The 20,922-nt window shown below is 38.6% G+C and overlaps 2 protein-coding genes across 11 annotated transcripts; one reads left to right on the forward strand and one right to left on the reverse strand.

Moving 5' to 3' along the window:
* Positions 1-317: 317 nt before the first annotated feature.
* LOC107270795 (uncharacterized PE-PGRS family protein PE_PGRS54) lies at positions 318-6,666 on the reverse strand. Its single transcript, XM_025088109.1, has 7 exons — positions 6,506-6,666; positions 6,308-6,355; positions 4,250-5,980; positions 3,977-4,114; positions 3,862-3,885; positions 1,455-1,803; positions 318-1,388 (listed from the first exon to the last, which is right to left on the reverse strand). Exons 1-7 carry the CDS (start codon positions 6,567-6,569, stop codon positions 848-850), a joined length of 2,895 nt encoding a protein of 964 aa, XP_024943877.1. The 5' UTR covers positions 6,570-6,666; the 3' UTR covers positions 318-847.
* A 5,990-nt stretch (positions 6,667-12,656) lies between these two features.
* Positions 12,657-20,908, forward strand: LOC107270832 (serrate RNA effector molecule homolog). Of its 10 annotated transcripts, none has more exons than XM_015746184.2 (16): positions 12,657-12,740; positions 13,295-13,441; positions 13,775-14,044; positions 14,313-14,528; positions 16,045-16,111; positions 16,203-16,468; positions 16,543-16,724; positions 16,805-16,933; positions 17,002-17,246; positions 17,320-17,460; positions 17,527-17,769; positions 17,840-18,010; positions 18,093-18,355; positions 18,476-18,751; positions 18,863-19,021; positions 20,337-20,421. In XM_015746184.2, the coding sequence occupies exons 2-16, from the start codon at positions 13,320-13,322 to the stop codon at positions 20,419-20,421; spliced, it is 2,835 nt and encodes a 944-aa protein (XP_015601670.1). In that variant the 5' UTR covers positions 12,657-12,740; positions 13,295-13,319. The 10 variants fall into 10 exon arrangements, with proteins under 10 accessions (XP_015601670.1, XP_015601674.1, XP_015601671.1 ...); XM_015746188.2 differs by having other exon boundaries at positions 14,334-14,528; positions 16,802-16,933; XM_015746185.2 differs by lacking the exon at positions 20,337-20,421 and adding an exon at positions 19,371-20,010 and having other exon boundaries at positions 16,802-16,933.
* The last annotated feature ends 14 nt before the right edge of the window (positions 20,909-20,922 follow it).

Genomic DNA, 20,922 nt, shown 5'->3' on the forward strand with positions numbered 1-20,922 from the left:
GAAACCCTACCTTTTAATTAAAGTTAATCACGTAAAGATTGAAAATTAAAATCATTTTGCTTAATGTGAAAAAATCAATGTCGATTATGAATTTTTGTACGTACTTATCGTCAATCGTTTCTGACGTAACATACGTATCAACCACGAAATAGCTTGCAGTGTCGCTATCATGGCTTGCACGTAAAATATTGAATGCATGAATACGTTTATCTTTATTTAAATTTTAGGCGAGTGTTTTTACGGAATTTCAAGGATTTATAAAATGGACAGGATTTATCTCTTAGTGCAGGTTTGTAGACGAAATAGAGAATACACTCTTTGACTATAAATAACAGTTTTATTTAACACGCTTCTTGCCATAGATGAATAAAGCATTCGTACTTTTTACATTTGTCTTACGGTTTGTAGTTGCGAATATAGATTCTTGATTCATGCGGTATCTTACATAACCTGTATTTACCAAAGCTTGTTTTCTTTCGGCTAGTACCGCTAATGTCAGAGTGGCAATACCCAGCAAGTATATACTTATACATATTAGTAAGTGGACACATTTATGCATTCGTACAAAGGAAATAGAGATGAGTCATTATATACGTAGAGTAAGAGTTTACAGTACGATGCACATGATGTTTCCGATTAAAGATGATGACTTGATTATTTTTTATTAGCGCAGTGTTTTACGATGACAAAGTACATTAATGACGATCATTGGCAATAGGCGGTGTGAGTACTTTTTTATTATATAATAATCACAGTTCCGAGAGTATCATAAATTAGATAATTGCAGAGTCAAATTAAATTTCGACTTTGTTATTTGTTTCTTATTTATTTTAAAAAAGTAATCAGTCTATCTCTCATAAAATTGAGGCTCGTCAGACGATTGGCTCTCGCTACTCAAACTTTCAGAGTCATCAGAAATGCTCTCAGAATCATTCTCCGAATTTCTGCCGTTTAGGAACCAACCAGGATGTCCTTGAAATCCAGAATGGCCTCCAGTGGCTGTTGCGACACTGTTAGCATTGCTGTTTGAGTATCCTCCATTTCCAGCGGCAGCTGCTGCTGCTGCTGCACTGGCACTAGCTACGGGTACACCACCAACGAAGCTGGTGGTTGCGGCGCTTGCTGCACTTGCTGCACTTGATCCTCCAAGACCATTCGACTGGCTACCAGAAGTTGCACCAGTCAATGAATTATATGGGTAACCATTGTAGAATCCTTGAGACTGAGCCTGTGAGATACTCTGACTCTGAGATAATCCATTTTGAGATTGTGAGGTAGATTGAGAATTAGCCAAAGCGCCATTTCCGGTTGCTTGTGCATTAGCCTGACTCTGAGCATTGGATGCGCCGCCTAATTGAATAGGATTGTATCCTTGCTCAGGTGCATAGCTGTAAAAAAAATATTTTCAGTTTGATAAAAAATAATCATAATCTTTTCAGCAATCGTCAACGTACCCAAGACCAGTCTGCTGATAATTGTTACCAAAACCTTGAGCTGCACTCTGACTATTAGCGCTTGCTGTACCATGTCCACCCAGTACATGTGCCTGTCCTTGACTCTGAGCCAAGGAACCACCAGATCCAACACCATAACCGGGATTTTGTAGACCCTGCTGAGGATCATAACCTTGTATTGGATAATTTTGAAGAAATTGACCAGACTGCAAAGGATTTCCACTGTTGACCGACGCCTGACTCTCACTGGCTGCATTGGCGTTGCCATTACCGTCAGACCATGCTTGACTGTTGCTATTAGCATGTGCTGATATCTGATCAGGGAAAAAAAATCCCGACTCAGATCGTACTGAAAGGAAACATAAATAATAATCAGGAAATCATTGAACACTACAAAAATATCATTAAGAGCACAGGGTACATACACACATAATTCTCACCAACAGCACCCTAATGAACGCACTAACGTGCTTACAGATTTCACACGTACAGTACAAAGATATAACTACTTAAGAAGCTGCAGGCTAACAACATCCTTGACCGGGCAAAATATATTCTATTTGTTTCTCAGCTATCTGTATTACGTAATTTAATATATAGTCGTACCACGAATGGCGTTCAGCTCTGAGCACGAGTGGATTTCCTCGTATGCCTAACAATATGCGTCTCATAATAACAAAAAAAAAGACATAGTCCCATATCCATCAAGTAAGAAAAAAAAATACTTATCACAAAAAATTATGCCTTCATAGAGAAAAAAAAAACACTATCTGTATACACTCACCACAAACTACAAAAAAAATACAGGACAGAAATCTCTTCATTTTTTAAAAAATTCCAATTTCACGTATTAGTCCAATTTTTTCTTCTTTTCAGTCAGCTACTCCACGTTTCTTTTCCTGTCTGGTGACACTCTTGACATATGACTGAAGTCTCATCGAGAACGTCCTCCAGTTTTATACATGTATCCATACACGCTGGAGGGAAATGCTTACACAGTTTAGTGCGTGTCATTTCATCGACATAGATGGACAATTTAAAGAGTATTGGTGTGACAGTAATGGCCATTTTGGGCTGATCATACACGTGGGATTTACCATCAGGGACATACGAGTAGAATGGACATGGTAAGGTCACGGGAAGTAGGTACGTTGATCTTTGCATAAACTGGTGAAAGTCTTGAAAATATTTGTCTCTTCCCAATATGAATATTCCATGAAAACGGGTATATCTTAAGTTACAAAATTCCCCAGTCACAAAGAAAAAAACTAGATACTTAAGTATCTTGTCACAGCTTAGTATGGTATACTTGCTAATATACTATATTCATTACAATATGATTCTAGAGTTACGCCAACTCTGGTATTTCCTAGGTAAAAATTACTTCACTATTGACTGGATGATATTATAGGTTTACACAGTGTATGGAGTTTACTCTAATAAGTATAACTGTTATGTGACTGATAATGGAAAAGCCTAAATGTATTTTTAATATTTTTATAACAACATTCAGTCCATTGTGTAGCATTACTCATGCTGACGTATTGGATGTATCATTATCTGGTTTCATATAAAAATTATTCGAGTTTACTTATAGAATTAAATTGCTTGTACTGGTAATATGCATGAGAGGTAAATAATGGTGGAAATGATTATATGTAAGCAGAAATATTGACTATGTTAATTATGGAATGCATAATGCATCTTGAAATTGTAGTAACTGTTTATCATACACAGCTTTGAATGAAAGTACAAGTGTCTGTGATATTAATACCTTTATATTAGCTTAGAGTAATAATAATTTTTCGATTTTCATTCAGCCTTAGGCTATTGGGAATATGATTTTCCTGCATCATATGTTTATCCTTGGATAAATAATTATCAATGACTAATTGAATATATGCCTTTTAAGTTCCAGAATGTATTTTCATACGTTGCTATATTACATGGGATTAATGACTTAATTGATTCTAAGAATGCTTCTGTGACTACTGCAATGTTTGAGGATGATTTGGTTTGGAACAATAAAGATAGAATGGAAATTTAGAAAGTAGAAAAGAATGGTTGAAAAGTCTGAAATGCCTGTGAGTTTAAAAGAATTTTGTAAGTGTAAAAATGCTCGTTATACAAGTTTTATATAATTTTTATTTATCACAATACTTGAATAAAATATTACAATAATATGCTAAATTTGACAAGAGAATTTTTTAATTAAACTCTTGAACACTTAAGTATAATAATTTAGGGATACTTATTGTATAAAGTTATATTTTTATGATCTTGTCTAAGCTCAGAATATTGTGTATCTTGTATTCTTGTTTGGATTGTAGATTCGTAGGATGATGAATTTTTTGTTGTTAATTATGTAGGAAGCGTTTTGAGCTTTTTGTTCAGTGAGCTTTTACACCAAAGGGGCCTGCTCCGGACCAGCCTATTAACAAAAGTGAGGTAATATTTCGTTATGATAATTTAGTATCAAATTTATTATGAATAAGAATAGAGAGGAATGACTTGTGACTTACTACTTGAACTTGAAAATGATGAGGAACCGGTGCCACCACCGGAGGACCAAGAATTACTTGCACTCTTGGTTCCAGCTCCTCCCAAGCCAGAACTTCCGCTGGAGGCGTTGCTATAGCTGTTGGAACCGCTTCCAGCACCTAGACCAAAGTCTCCAAATTGATTACCTAGCCAATTGGTAAAGCTGTTGCCCAATCCAGCAAGAAATCCTTTGCCAAATTCACCCTTGTCAAAAGCATGGAAGCCGTTAGTATCAAAGCCAAAGGGATTGTTACCTCCGAAGCTTCCGCTGAACGATCCAGATTGGGATTGGGAGTTACTTCCGGATCCAGATCCACTGGCAAGGCTGGAGCTTGATGAACCTGACTGAGAACCGCTACCACCAGCATTGGATCCACTAGACGATTGAGAGCCGCTGGATGCTTCTGAGCCGGAAAGACCACCTGCTCCAGAGTGTCCAACATTGCTTCCACCAGGTATAATTCCTGCTCCATGGCTACCTCCCTTTACACCACCGTGACCCCCATTTCCGGCGCTATGAAGACTGTCAGTTGCGATTGCTCCTGGGACAGAGCCACCAAATAGTACATCAGCATTGCCACCGGCTCCTCCTTCAGCATTAGCACCGCTGCTACTTCCCACACCAGCATTTCCAAATCCTCCAGCACCGCCATGGGCGCCACCTCCAGAAATGCCTCCTACGCCAGAGTTTTCAAATCCTCCACCAATTCCACCTTGTCCGTGACCTCCACCAATTCCACCTTGTCCGTGACCACCAGCGATTCCACCTTGTCCGTGACCTCCACCAATTCCACCATGTCCGTGGCCACCAGCGATTCCACCTTGTCCGTGACCTCCACCAATTCCACCATGTCCGTGACCACCAGCGATTCCACCTTGTCCGTGACCTCCACCAATTCCACCTTGTCCGTGACCTCCAGCGATTCCACCTTGTCCGTGACCTCCACCAATTCCACCATGTCCGTGACCACCAGCGATTCCACCTTGTCCGTGACCTCCACCAATTCCACCATGTCCGTGACCACCAGCGATTCCACCTTGTCCGTGACCTCCACCAATTCCACCATGTCCGTGACCACCAGCGATTCCACCTTGTCCGTGACCTCCACCAATTCCACCTTGTCCGTGACCTCCGCCAATTCCACCTTGTCCGTGAGCTCCACCAATTCCAGAAGATCCACCGAATCCGCCAGCACCGGCATTGTTTCCTTTACCTGCTCCGGTATGACCGAATCCTTCGGACAAACCACCGGCACCACCATGTTGTCCTCCACCAATTCCGCCGCTAGATCCATGACCTCCAGTTCCACTTCCTGTGTCCGCGCCTGCACCCGCGCCTGCGCCTGCTCCTGCATTACTAGATCCTCCAACATTTCCACCAAAACCATCTTGAGGTCTTCCGCCAATTCCGCCTTCCAGCCCATGAGCCCCAGCACCACTTTCTGCCCCTGCTCCTGCAGTACTAGATCCTCCAGCAATTCCACCGAAACTACCATGAGGCCCTCCGCCAATTCCGCCTTCCGGCCCATGAGCTCCAGCGCCATTTCCGGCTCCAGCTCCTGCACCACCAATTCCTGCAGCATTTGCTCCGGAACCACCGTGAGATCCTCCTCCAATTCCACCAATCGATCCATGTCCTCCAATACCATGTTCGCCACCAGCATTATTAATTCCTCCAGGTCCAGAAGATCCAGAAGCACCTCCCTCAGCTCCTGCACCTGCTTCAGCTCCTGAATTAGCAATTCCTGCGGCAACTCCACTAGGACCACCTATTCCAGGACCTCCATGACCTCCGGCATCTCCATGGCCTCCAGCTCCACCAGCTGCACCAGCATTAGCATCAGCTTTGGCATTGGCATTGGCAGTAGCACCGCTATTACTTCCTGCACCTCCTAGAGCAGATGCTGCTGCTCCTGCTTCTGCTCCTGCACCTGCATTTGCTCCGCTTCCACCAGCTTCTGCTTTAGCATTCGCTGAAGCGCTGCCTATAAAAAAAATATAAAACATTAAAAAATTAAGCTTGTTCTTCATTTAAGGCACGAGCTTTCCAAATTAAACTTCTCATAGAAGATACAATAAAAACAATATTACTTGTTTTGTAAAATCAAAAGAACTCACAGAATCTGCATACTTTGCAAGCTATTTGATGTAAAATTAGAAGCGTAGAGAAGTGTTTGCAAAATGGGAAGAACAAAAGCCTTTGTTATAACCGCCATATCACGAACAAACATACAACGCAACCACCCAGAATCGTGCAATCCGATTGAACATTCGACAGAAATAAATTTCTTTTATATACCACAGATACTTACTGGACGCTTTGGCAGCATTTCCGGAGCCCCCCTTGACGCCATATCCTCCTGGAAACCAAACAATTGCCCGTTACTAAATGCCACGCAATGACTTACTGGGGACAGGATGGGTCATTTGACCGAATCAATGAATCTCCAGCAAATAAATGAAATTGTCAATGTGAAAGTTTGAAAGTCTCTAATTCCAACAGTAATTACCTGGACGAGCATATGCCGTGGCCACCAACAGAACCAATAAAATACTAGTCTTCAAATACCTCATTTTTTTTTTCAAAAATTTTTTTATCAAAAATAACCAAACTTTAACTCTTTGCCGCTTCCTGTTAAGCGGCAGTGATTCTTCTATGTGCTAATCTGATCTTAACTGGTAGCTTATATACCGATCTTCGCCAATACTCCCCACCAGTGAAAGGATCCAGTATTCTAGCAGAACAGATCTCGTACAGGTACTGGACACGGGATCGAGAGTCGCGGAGGACGTCTTCGAGGAAGACCATGAAAAAACTTCATTATAAACATCTTTATCTTATTAATCAAGATAGTATTGTGAAACCATAGATTATCAGATTAAAAGAAAATTAGAATCCATCGAATTTAATTGTCTAAGGAAATGAAGGAGAATTCAAATTTCAAATATTTCGCGCGTTAAAGGCTAGCTCTAGATGTTACACCAACGTTTATGGCAATAAGGTTATTATCGTACGATCTATTTAGCCCAGGGCTTTTTAAACGAGAACTTTATTCCTGTCATACTAGTATCAAATTAACGAAGGTTATCAGACAATATTCCTACATTATCTCTTTAAGATCAGTGCCTAAATATCCATAAGAGTTGTTACTCCGTGAAAGTTCAAGTATACCCATGGCCCAAGGGCTTCTCTTGTACACAAGTTTCTATTTGGCAGCCTAGGTATTTTCTACGAAGTGAATAAAAAAAGAGGAAGTGTAGCAATTAATCATCATGATGTTTATTGATCTCTTTGGAAATCAACGAGGGAGTCCTAAGAAAGGTAATGCCTGTTGTGTATACAAAATATATTTTTATTTACCGAGAATCAATGTGCAAGGCTGATAATTTGATTTGACAACTTTCCAAGAAACTACCTTTAATACAGTATACATATAAACAGCTAGAAAGTCATTCTAATAAATCTTTCGAATCAACGAGGTCTCGTCATTGACGTCAATATTGGCGACCGTTGTCTTTTTGAATTTATACATTTACCAAATTGCCATTATACATTTTTTACGAAAAGTTCAACCTTACTGCAAATCATATTATATATATACCGGGTATTCCCAAGCTTGTAAACGCATAAGAAAATATGAATAGATAATATCAATGCTGTTGCAATTAATGGTCGTGTAACAATTTTCATAGAATAGAATCACCATTGTGATTTGTATCGATAGACATTTTAATTACCATGCACTCCTATTAACGGTTATCTAATTGATTCTAATTATAATTAAATAATGATTCCAAGAGTCTCATGTATCTTACAACTAAAATCATTTTCTACTTTAGTAACAAGCACAGTCCTGCTTGTAGTTATTTATTCATAACTCTAAACCCTGAAACGCCCTTATTAAATGTCTATATATTATTTAAACTGAAATTCAAATGTGAAGGCCTCATTGTGCCAGAATACAATGAAAAGGAAATACGTAATGTATTACAATACCAACTTGTTTCTCCTTCAAGGTGTTCATTTTCAGTGGACATAAAAAGAAAAAAAAGATCACAGACCTATTCAAGCTCGCATCAGTCGCCTGATGGTAATGACGTAGCCTACACTTCAAAATGTCTTCACGTCAGATATTCCATTTAAATTTCGCATATTTTCAAACCTATGGCAAGACAAGTAAAGTATGTTTAACCACGTTTCAGCAACGGTACACTTTTTAAACTGAAATTACAGTTACACTATATTTATTTAACCAATTCAAATATTTATCGTTTTAACTTACAGGATCGACGCTTACCGATTGGCCAATACTGAGACTTACCTGTATACAGATTTGCATGCTAGGTAATAAATACAAATAGATTTGAAAATTGAATCAAAACATTATTTATTTAAATATAACTATGAGACTGTCAATATAAAACGTGTCTAGAAATTCTTACGAAAAAAAATAACTATGTAACGAATGTATTTTTATTCGAGAAATTGCAAGTTATAAAAATTTATAAGCCATCAGTCGTTTTGCGTTGGATTCTTAGAAGTCAGCAGAAACTATACTAAGGAATAAAAATCGATGACTCTTGCGACAGATACGTAATACAATTAAATAATCGTCGTCTATGCATTCTGTTTGTATTGACGGTTAGGCATCTTTAAGTCAAGGACTACGGCACCAAGATACGTTCGATGATAGCACCTTGAACAATCAAGACAAAAATTAATTCAATGCTATACGTCTAAAAGATTTTCTTTGCTGTTACAGGTATGTACAATGAGACGTGCATAAAAATGAGACATCCAACCAAGTCGTCTCATTATACAAAGTAGAGCCCGAAATTGAAATGATATATTAATATGATTGGTTCACAGTATATTTTTTCGAGCTAGTCACATTTTGCTACATGGAATTTATGGTATAGTATATACCATACCGTGGTATAATATAAAATAACTCAGCTCATAAGGACCAAGTCAAGTTGATTTCACTATGGAAATCAAATGTACGGGCTAACTTCAGTTGGTAAGTTTGAGCTGAATAACTGTATATATACGTATATCTTACATTAATAATTCAGGGTCATCGACTTCATCATCTACCCGATAGAACGTTCGCCGTTAAGCGTGTGCAAATTCGTTCATCTACGAGCCCCATCATCTTATCATTAATCTAGATTTAAGAGGAACCGACAATGATAATAAAAGGGAATGCCCGAATAGAAAAGCAATGATTTTTCACGAGTTGCCTGCGTCTTCGTTTGCTGACTTAAAGTGCTTTAACCTCTGAAACTTATTCGGAGTGAGCTGTTTGGTTTGTAACTGCGGAGATGATGACTAGTGAATGATCAGCGTGAATAAATGTGATGGATGTTGAGTTTATTTTTTATGTACAGAGTACAGTGATCTCTCAAGGTAAACATATTCACAGAGCGTGAACGCAATTACGTGTTATTCTTGATACAAGAATCATTATACATTTTTTTTCTTTCAAATTATATCTGAGAAAGAGTGAGGCCTCTGGTAACAATTTGACAGCTGAATTTATTAATGTAATTTTATGAATTTAAAATATGGCTTGTTTCATTTTTAAGCATACTAACGTTTAGCTGCACACCGTTCTGTGCTAGCATTGATAACTTCTTGACAGTTTCGAGACTGTTTTTCGTAAGATATAATTTGTGTGTAATTTATGTGAGAGCAACTGCAATGCAAGTTACGTTGAAGAGATGTTTGAAAAAAGATTTAGGAAAGGAACAAGGAAGAGAATGAAATATATAGAGAGACAGAAAAGAAATAAATAAAAAATTTTGTGAAATCGTCCCCTCCCTGCCCATTTCCGTGAAGCAGTGCCTCTCTATGAAGAAGCCACTGCCGCTTCGGGTTCCAACTACCGAAGGTTGTTGGGGCAAACCCTTGAACCGTGAGACCCAAGGGAAACTCCAGTGAGGTATAAGGATAATGATCCAACTGGATAACAATAGTTATAAAATACCGAAATCGCATGGACCAAGCCGTCTGCAGATCGAAAACACACAATCTAAGCTCAGCCTTTATGAACAGCGGGGGCCTGACTTAAGAACTGCAGACTGCTGTGTTGCAAAGGAGTATAGAGCTTTGGAAGAGGATTCGAAACTGTGACCAATTTTAGCCACAAATATTCACCTGAAAAATAAAAATACAAAAATAACGATAGAGGTGGAAGACAATTATTAACACCAATAAATATTTGTAAAGGCCTGGACCAAGCCATTTGCAGGTCAAAGTCGCACGATCCAAGATGTAACTCCACGGACACCGGAGGCTCGTGTTACGAACTTCGGACTCCTGTGTCATAGAGAACGCGGATCTTCGAAAGGGTTCAGACCTGCTTCCTGCTTTAGTCGCATACGCAGAACACTGAAACAAAAAGTAGTAGAAATACAAAGATATAAATGGAGAACATTTATAAACAATAATCATATGAAACGTCCGAACTACGTCGTCCACAGATCAAAAACACGTAATCTAAGTCCAGCCTCCGTGGACAGCTGGGGCCCGTCTTATAGTCGCAAAGGACTATAGGACTTTCGAAGGTGATTCCGAAATGAGACAAACGTTAGCCATAGACGCAGAACTCAAGCTACGACAAGGCTTATGTGTAAACGCTTGGATTAAGCACTTTCGGATACTTTGGTCGCAGACGTAGAACACCGGAAAGGGGAGCCAGACTAATATCACGATCACCCCTAACGGACTCGACCGCAACCAGTCATTTGGCAGCAGCGACCGACCGAAGTCGGGAGATCCTCAAGGGATCTACAATTACACTTATAACCTCCGTCACTTCCCGAAACTCGAACCAGGTTAGACGTGAAAAACCACGTCCGTCAGAGGACGCGAACCACGTAAAGCGTCAATCGGCGCACAAAGTGTTACCGACAGAGGTGATTAGAAGTTACCCGGTGATTTTAAATGCACTAATGCGCCAAGTTGAGCAGCATAAGCAAACGCAGAAGGACGTGACCGTTCCACTAGAGAGCGCAGTAAGGGATGCCGACGCCAACCCACCACACGCCATCGCTCAAACCGTCTTGACGCATTTACTACGCAGTTGACTGTGATATCAAAGTTATATCACGGAAGAAATTATAGCCCAGCGAAAGATATGGGGAAAATAGGTACTACAAAGAGAGAAAGAGAGAGGGGGGAGGGAGGTCGCGCTATAGTGAGTCAGAGAGAGGTCGCATTGGTAAGGGAAGGCCGCACGTGACCAGGTGAATAGGTCTGGGACGAATGGAACTATTATATCATATGCTAGCTTTGCATGGGCTCGCGCTGTTTAGTAATAATTAGAGTTGTATGCATTTATATTTTACAGGACTTTCTTGTCACAACGTTTCTATAATTGCGAAATAGAAGGTTACACCTCGAAAACTTCATATTTATAATTACCTGTTGTTGAATTCATGTTACCAGCCATGGAGACTAGAGTAGAGGAGTCCCATCTCTGTACATAAGGACTCCTCCACTCTAGTCTCCATGTTACCAGCGATCACCATTGATATAGTATAATTATTTTATTCTTAATTAATAATCCTGAGACTATATTTTTATGTGACTGATTGATTTTGACTTAAGTGATGACAATTATATTGAGAATTGCGGAAGTGATGAGAATAATTGAAAATGCCGGCATGAAAGAAGTTTTATGTCAAATGTGTTTTATAGTGATTTAATTGGGTTAGGTAATCAAGATTAGTAAGTAAAAATTTATTTTTATTTTTACATACTGTAGATTACTCTACAATTATTGCACGATGGCTTTTTTATGGTGACATTATTATATGCCAAATTTAATCTTCATTGCTGCCGACTATCTTTTAGTCGTGAAAATTAGCTGAATTTAACTAACTGATTTAACTGAATTTAATTGAATTATTGATCAATTTTATTGCTCCAATTGATTATGATATCAATATTGATCCAATTATTTATGTTATGTTGCAACAATTTATTATGAGCGTAAACGATATAAATACCACTTTAAATTATTGCAACCGGTACTATAATCAGCGTTTTGAAAATTAAAGCTGAATCCTTATACAGGCGTCAGCTCTCGAACGTAAAACTTCGGTGAAAAATGTCAATTTTTTCTTCGCAGCGTGTTTATCACAAGTCAAAGCTTTGTATTCGAGCACTGGCGTTTAGTATAAGGGTCCAACCTAAGACATGATTAATTGAATAATTGAAATTCTTCTAACGATCGATAGCGTCAGCTAGCTCATCCGTTTTTATCTACCTAAACTGCTATCTTCTTTCCTTCCTTTCCTTAAATCTGTATCCCTAATGGCGGACATGTGCCAGTAACTGGTCCTCCTAATAATCAAGGATTGGAAGTTCGACACTAGATGGCGATGTATCTTACAAGACTGGCCTTATCCAACTGAGCGTGAGGGGACCTACAGAATTTATACACCGAATCCGAACAATGTTGGTGGAAATCCGTATAAATGCTCACTTGAAAGTTTTCATATGAAAACCTATTGGTGAATGCGGTTGGAAGCTGGGCGCGAAGAACCCCGAAGAACCTTTCCGATCGTGAATCCGCTACCTTGACCATTGGGCTACGGCCGCCCCATACCTGAACTGCTAACGTTTCATGAGAAGTTGCCTTAAAGCGATTGAAGCGCCATAAAACTGACGCGTCTTTGGCAAGGGTGGGGACGTCCTCCATACTGGAATGGTATACAACGGTATATGTGAAGTAGGTAAGTGTCAGTGCAACGTTTTAACAGATTTATTGAATAATTTGGCAAGTAGTTCTATGTCCTGATTATTGATATTAACCATTTTCACATTGATATTTAATAAAGTAATAATTATTCTCGTGGAATATCTTTTATCCAGAGATACCGGTTTCAATATACGGTGCGTGGGGTTCGTGACGTTCGACGATGGGGGCCGTAAATTTTACACATAATTTTCCCGCTAACGTTTATATTTTATAGCGTGGTTATTCTTTAGTGTTAAAGCTTTTTTTTCATTTTTTTTTCAATTGTTTTAGCGTATAAGGTTCTTATAATTTTCTTTCACTGTTGTATCTTGAAAGGTTAGCCTATGGGCTCTATGCAAATAGCCACGCGAATACCTACTCTTATACGTACTAATTCTCTAATTTATAACTTAACTTGAAGCTAATAATTTTTTAAAGCTCTTGGAATAGTGTGACTTATAATACCATTATATAAATGTATGATATAATAAGGAATATATTATGGATACACTACATTATTTTCTAAACATAATTTCTCGAACTTTTCAGAATTGGCGATATAAATCATACTGTCATGGCTGATTCAGATGATGAGTACGATCGTAAAAGGCGTGATAAGTTTCGAGGTGAAAGAACAGAATCATACTCTAGGGAAGGTCGTAGAGATGATCGACGTAGAGAAGAATGGGTCGATAGGTAAGTTAAAGTTATCATATTAATGCACTTCTCAAAATAATAAACCATGTCAGTTACGTTATTGATTTATATATTTCTATCAAATATGAATACATGGTATTCCAGAACAACAGATATCGACCCTATGGAAAAATCCTTTCCCATATATCCCCTTCCAACTCCTTCATCGCCTCTTACTATAAAAGGATGCTTTCCTATAAGAAGGTGAGAAATTCTGAAAGCGTTAGCAATATTTCTTATATGTTCTAATTTTATACTACAGCGCAATGGTACAATTTTTATAACATTTGGTTTGTCAAAATGGATGATAAACTCTTATGTCTGTAACCATAGTGATTATTCCAGAGAATGGTCCAGCCGCCCTCGTGCACGGCCGGATTATAGAGAATACAGGGGCGGTGGAGGTGGTGGTGGTCGTGAAAGATACAGTCCTGCAAGATCCCAAGAAATGGCACCACCTATGAAGAGAATGCGTACCGATTGGGACGATAGACCGCGCTACGGTCATGATTATTACGGCGGCGGTAGTTCTTGGGGTCCGGATCACTATCCCCCACCTCACCATGGCAACCATCACTATGGCAATCATAGTAACAGCAGCAGGTTTGTTTATTTCCCTTTTTGCATGAATTTCTTTTTCCGCGTGCAAATTTTGCAATACAAAGCCGTTCAGTGAATTATATCTTAAGAATCAAATAAAAAATAAATAATTGACATGCAAAAACGAAGTCGTCTAACTCCCAAACTTTTGGCTAGGATAAGGTGCTGTCTCCATATCTTTGCAATTATTCAAAATTAAACTTGTTTGTATATCTAGTGTTATTATGTGTGATGAAGCAGCTATCTAACACATTATTGTTCATACTAACAGACCGTTCTCTATTCAAAGTAGTCGTGAAGTGAGTGGAAACTTCAGTAATTCAAATGTTGAGACCCAACCACCGATGATGACCTTCAAAGCTTTCCTTGGGACACAAGAGGACACCATTACAGACGAAGAAGCTATAAAACGCTATAACGAGTACAAATTAGAGTTCAGACGACAGCAGCTGAATGAGTTCTTCGTGGCACACAAAGATGAGGAATGGTAAGTCATTATTCTGTCTCTCGTAGCTCTAATGATTTGGGGTTATTCTTTTCTGGTTTATAATAAATATCAGTGCACAGAGTTTTTGACGTGTCTTCGACAAAATCAGTTATTAAAAAACAGTACCAAAATCATTTGGTAATCATTTCTAATATATAGTAACTTAATTGAAAATATTCTACGATGGCTGATATGTCTTAAATGATTATCTTGAAAACAAGAATACTTCCTATGCTTGGAGCATCGAGCAACAGAGGATCGATAAGCAAAGTATGAGACTGCAGCCACCATAGAACTAATTCGTGTAATAACAAGTAAAAAAATACAAGTACATGGGATGTGTGTTTGGAAACGAGCTTAATCAATTGCTTTGATGAAAATCGTAGACACGTCTTCTAGCTAACTTCTAACAATGTGACCAGATCTGTCTATCCCTACAGCACACAGCAGCCATCGCCCTATGCCTCGGGCACAGGTCGTCACATCCGTTTATTTTTTCGCTCGATTTTTTATGAATATCGCGGATCCGCGCATCACCGAAGACTCGAGCTGTCTGTTAGTTAGAGAGAGAATTATATTGATATGCGAGCTGGGCGCGCAAAGCCCAATTATGCTCGCGTAGGCCGCGTTCTAAACCCGCTAAACACTTTTAAACTCAGAAAACAATATGACCTTAGGCTTAGACACAGAAACGTCGAGAAAACTGAATGCGAGCAAAAGTATGAGACTACAGGTGAGGCTCCATTCCGTAACTGACCATGTTGTCACTATTGTCACAATGCATAATACTATAATTAAGTAATGCGATACATTGTACTTCTTAACAATTATCCACATATTATATTATGTATATGTTATACGATTCTATAAAATGACTTGCTCCATAGTGATAGAGTCGGATTGCTCACAGAAGTTGTACATACGTATGACTCCCTCCGATATTCCAGCTCAAATCAAATGGCGTATGCAATTCGATGATATTTAATTAGCGCAGAGTTTTTTTGCGTTTATATATACTTTTCATTTCAATTCTTTAAATGCCAACGTTCTATGTTAATATTAAAGATCAATGTCCACTTTTCGTACTACAAAGAACACTTCTTGTTATACAGACAATTTTTACTTCTGACGTCATGCAATTAAGACCTGTTACCGTTGGGCCATGTTTAACTAATACTTAGCCTGGCATTAGCTCCCATTTTATATATTAACAATACTACAAGAGAATACTATCTATACCAAGTACTTTTTTCTACTCTCTCTATCTTCCTCTTTGTTTCTGTCTCTGACTACTTTCACACACACATTGCCATGGCGAGAATTCCCAAGCAATTGGATGAATCAGAAAGCATCATGAAAGTGAATAAACATTCTTTGTATATCTAACACTTTAATCAGTGGTACACACCAGTCGTTTTACCAAACATTCACAAGACAGAATTTTTGCTCGTGATTACTATAATGATTCATTATTAACAAGACACGAATAATCAAAATCTGTTTTACGGGATATCAGGTTCAAGATAAAGTACCATCCTGAGGAATCTATCAAGAGAAAGTATGAGCAGGTATCTGCGCTTAAAGTAAGTAGAATAATTAAAACTATTAACAATAGATTAGGTCTTCGATAACAAAACGTTATATCTTTTAAATTTTTGTTATACCAAAATATAGAAACGTGTGGAGGTATTTTTGGAAATGCTTGATACGGGTGGAATAGACAAAGTCTCAGTGGATGCCGATCAAGCGGATGTACTTTTACATCTTTTGGATGCAGTTGTAATAAAGTTGGAGGGTGGTACTGAAGAGGATCTTAAAGTTCTTGACGCGAAACCTCTTCACCACCCAGTGCCAAAAGAGCCAGTAGTAACAGTTAAGGAGAAAGAAGAAGTCAAAGAGCAAAAGAACAAAGTGGATATCCAGAAGAAGCCTGAAAGCAGGTAAGCGTTGAATTGCGGAAGTGGTAAGAATTGCGTTGTATTTGAATATAAATAAAATAGCTTCCTTTATTTAGTGATCCTGAAAAAGTCGAGGATTCCACAAATGATAAGAAGGGTGATGAGGAAGAGCAAAATGGTGACGTTGAACTGAAAGAAGTCGAAAAGGAAGCAGAAGCGGAAGTAGCGGTTGAACAGGTTGATGAAAATCTAGAAGAAATGAAAGCTGACGATGAGACTCCAGTGTCTGAAGAAACAGGTTAGTATCATCATGGTCATTATCACAACCAGCCAGCTTTGCTCTGTCATTTTTTAACAGTTATTAAATTTGTTTAGTAGAAAAACCTGCTGAGGTCAATTCGAAGAAACGTAAGCGCACTGACAGCAACAGCAGCAGCAGCAGTACTAGTATTAGTAGTTCATCGGACAGTGACAGTAACAAACCAGATACGCCAAAGGCTGATACTCGTACGTAACCGGTAATGTGAGATACTTTGAAAAATATTTAATTAAAAAACAATCATTACGTGTTTCAGCTACCGAGGAGAAACCAGCAGATAAGTCTGAGAAGGAAGCTGATAAGGAGACTAAGGAGGAGGACGATGAGGAGGATAAGGGCGAAGTGGAATGTGTCGAAACAAAAAAAGATGCACTAGAACCCGAAGCAGTCATTGACTTAGCAAGCGAGGATAAAGATAAGGAACCACGAGCTCTTCATAAGACCAGCAGCATCTTCCTCAGAAACTTGGCTCCTACTATAACCAAAGCGGAAGTCGAGGCGGTACGTTATCAATATACATGAGGGTAGACTTTAAAACGTAACTGTACAATTCTATATTAACTATATTTAATAGATGTGCAAACGTTTTCCTGGATTCTTACGTGTTGCCATTGCCGATCCACAACCTGAACGTCGCTGGTTCCGTCGCGGTTGGGTATCCTTTGAACGTCAAGTGAACATCAAGGAGATTTGCTGGAGTCTCAATAATATTCGGGTACTTATAATTTTTGATTTCCTCAAATCCGTCTATATCCTCTTATTAATTATATGTTTTATATAGCTACGTGATTGCGAACTGGGCGCCATAGTGAACCGAGACCTTTCTCGACGTATTCGTACCGTGAATGGATTAACGTCCCATAAACAAATTGTCCGCCATGATATTAAACTGAGTGCAAAAATTGTACACAACTTAGACAACAGAGTAGGTCTCTGGAATGAAGAGAGGAAGGATGACAATGCCACGAAAGATGAAGATAAAGAAAATAAAGCAGCTCAAAGCGCCAACGAAGCCGAACAAGCTGTAAGATAATTATTGGATAAGTTGCGAAAAATTATGAAACTACGTTAAACATTTATTATTCTTTTTAAAGGCGTTTGGATTATCCTCGAAGAATCCTGTGCTCAAGAATATTACAGATTATCTTATTGAAGAGGCATCTGCAGAAGAAGAGGAACTATTGGGAATGTCAGGTGATCAGGAAGAAGGGCAACTTGGTGGAGATGGCGATGGACCAATCGAAAGGGATCCCAATCTCATAAAGGTTCTTATAATTTTTTATTTTTATGTATAGATTATATATATACACAGACCCACAAAATTATAATGTTAATTTATTTCTGCAGGTCTTGGATAGGTTAGTCTTGTACCTACGGATAGTGCACTCTGTCGATTATTATAATCACTGCGAATATCCCAACGAGGATGAGATGCCGAACAGATGTGGAATAATGCACGTGAGAGGCTCTCCTCCCAATACCAAAGTTTCTAGTACCGAGTTGTCTGAATACTGTAGAAATTTTGAAAGTAAAATGGCCGCCTTCCTAGCGCCCGTAGCTACTCTTTCATCTGAAGAATTCGACAAACTTGGTGCAAAGAACGCTGAAGCGTATCCTTTTTCACTTGAATTTTATTTGTTGTTCATAATCTAGCTGTTACAAGGATATAATAGTTATTATATATTGTCATGTATAATATACTTGAACGTTCCTTAACGCATTTCTAACAGTGAAGTTGAAAAATTCGTGCAAGCCAACACCCAGGAAATTTCTAAGGACAAATGGCTGTGTCCACTCAGCGGCAAGAAGTTTAAGGGTCCTGACTTCATTCGCAAACATATCTTCAACAAGCACGGTGAAAAGGTTGCGGAGGTCAAAGCAGAAGCGGAATATTTCAACAATTATCTCAAGGATCCTAAGCGACCGCAGCTTCCTGAACATCCAGGAAATAAGGCACCACCTAGGGAAGGACCACGAGAAGGATTCCCACCTTATGGTTGTGGAGCGTAAGTATCATATCAAAAACGCGTTTAAACGATAGCATAATTAAAAGCATTTTATGTAATAAAAACATCAAATTTATATCCACGTTTTAATCGTAAATTCAATCGTTTCAGCTTTGGAGGATACGGCGGTGGCGGTGGAGGCGGCGGTGGCGGCGGCGGTGGTGGTGGCTATGGAGGCGGTCGAGGAGGATACGGTTCCGGCTATGGAGGTGGTTTTGGAGGAGGTTTTGGTATGCCTCGTCCAAATCGTGGCGGTTTCAACAGGGGACGGTAAGAAAAATAATTTTTGCATGATGCACGCTTTAATTGATTAACTTCATTATCATCAGGCATTAAGTATTTACTTTTGAAGTGTACCAATTCGTTAATTTCTAAATTTTCTACAAGTAATTATCTCTTCGGTAATAACTGCTGCTTTCTGGCATAACAAATCGTTGCTGTTGCAACTTATCACTTGCATATGGCAAATACCATGATTCCATATGCAACGAGAGTGTCAAGCTATTAAAATTCACTGTTTACACAGCCAAACAACCAAGCATGTACCTGTGTACTTAAAACAAAAATACACATTCGCTGTATCCCAGTACACTTTGTACGTAGTGATAAATGTTTCCAGGGCTGCTCCGGATTCGACGTCGAGGCCCATTATTAGTTATAACGACTTGGACCAGCCTGACGTGGACATATTCTAAGTTTTAATAACAACCGCGATTTTTCACTTGGTAATACGGCCAAGGACGATTTCACAATGTCGGATGTCATTCGTGCCAGCAGATTCTTATCTGGATTACGTAACACATGAAATCACAAAAAAAAAAAAGAAAGAAAGGAATAGTGAGAGAGACAATGCGAAAAAATGGGGAAGTGAAAGAAAATAGACAAACCAAAAACCTTGCCATTCGCGCTTACATATATTTTCCCACAGTGTTGTCTTATACCGTGTTACAAAATCAGCACAAAAACTTTTAACCGCGCTTACCGTTATCTTGCGACTTTCTGTGCACAATAACAAACAAGATACGATTTTACATTAAACAGACGAAATTTATTCGATATTAAACGTCTCGTGAGATTGTCCACGTGACGTATCGATTAAATAATTTTTCTCGAAGCGAACGTACGATCCATCGTCCAATAAAAATTTACATTTTATAAATTGATATCTGTAAGTAGCAGCCATCGGCAATTGGTCGATCCTGCGACGTAGACACGGCAGACTAACGTAAAGGAAAAGAAATAAATATATTCCTTGCTGATTATTCGTTCTTTTATTTTTTTACCTCATTCCAATAATTATTCCTAGTCCGGTTGGTCCTACGTCGCTACGTTACCCTAGTTTAAGTTTAAATCATTTTTTTCATTTCTCAACGCAAACACATACAGCAATACGTCTCTCTCGCTTTGATACTGCACGATATGAAAGTTTTTTGGTTTTGTCCATTTCTATTCTCAAAATTGCACGCTTTGACGATATACATTTAAACTACATTGCTTTTGTTCAAATAAATACGATATACAATTTATGTTATATACTCTTTCCTATTTCTTTTTTTTTTTTTTTTTTTATTATCAAAATTTTCAGCGGCGGCGGCGGTGGTGGAGATTTTCGACCAGTGATCCATTATCGTGACCTCGACGCACCCCGAGAGCCTGATGAATTTATATAAATCAAGAAGACAGGATTATCATCGCAGTGCACTCCGTAAGGACTCGTCGAACAGGATGAAAATATATCTTAGTCATTATCGTCGACTACTATCGTCTGTATATATTTACGCAGTTAACAATCCTATTAACTATTTCGAAGTTTGGTTTATATTTGTACCTATATAAAAAGCGTAATGGTGGATAACGTGTTACATAAAAAAAAAGAATAGAAGAAATATTTCCCCTGTAACTCGCCACCCAATCTATTGCTATAGTTTACGTGAAATCCTAGATTTTTTAGTTATCAAATAACATACTCAATTACCGCTATTAAACTATGTTTTCATATCAGTGACTTCGCCTTCGCGGTGCATTATACAGTACATAGGACGTCTACAATAAAAATAAAAACAGAATATGTATATCGAATTATAAAAAGAAAAAGAGGACGCTATCGACTGTCAGTATGAATCTGCAATTGAATAAATTAGTAAAGCTTCTTGACAAGAATGAGTATAATA

This window comes from Cephus cinctus, unplaced genomic scaffold (assembly GCF_000341935.2).
Source record: "Cephus cinctus unplaced genomic scaffold, Ccin1 Ccin1_scaffold0839, whole genome shotgun sequence".
Classification (NCBI taxonomy): Eukaryota; Metazoa; Arthropoda; class Insecta; order Hymenoptera; family Cephidae; genus Cephus; species Cephus cinctus.

Excerpts from the sequence above, each read along its gene's own strand:
- LOC107270832 (XM_015746182.2), top strand. The coding sequence starts at position 13,320 with ATGGCTGATTCAGATGATGAGTACGATCGTAAAAGGCGTGATAAGTTT. Across the intron at positions 17,247-17,319 it reads CCAAAGCGGAAGTCGAGGCG|ATGTGCAAACGTTTTCCTGG; the intron begins GTACGTTATCAA and ends TATATTTAATAG. Across the intron at positions 18,356-18,475 it reads GGTGCAAAGAACGCTGAAGC|TGAAGTTGAAAAATTCGTGC; the intron begins GTATCCTTTTTC and ends CATTTCTAACAG.
- LOC107270795 (XM_025088109.1), bottom strand. The coding sequence starts at position 6,569 with ATGAGGTATTTGAAGACTAGTATTTTATTGGTTCTGTTGGTGGCCACG. Across the intron at positions 5,981-6,307 it reads AAATGCTGCCAAAGCGTCCA|GCAGCGCTTCAGCGAATGCT; the intron begins GTAAGTATCTGT and ends TTTTTTTTATAG. Across the intron at positions 1,389-1,454 it reads TATCAGCAGACTGGTCTTGG|CTATGCACCTGAGCAAGGAT; the intron begins GTACGTTGACGA and ends TTTTTTTTACAG.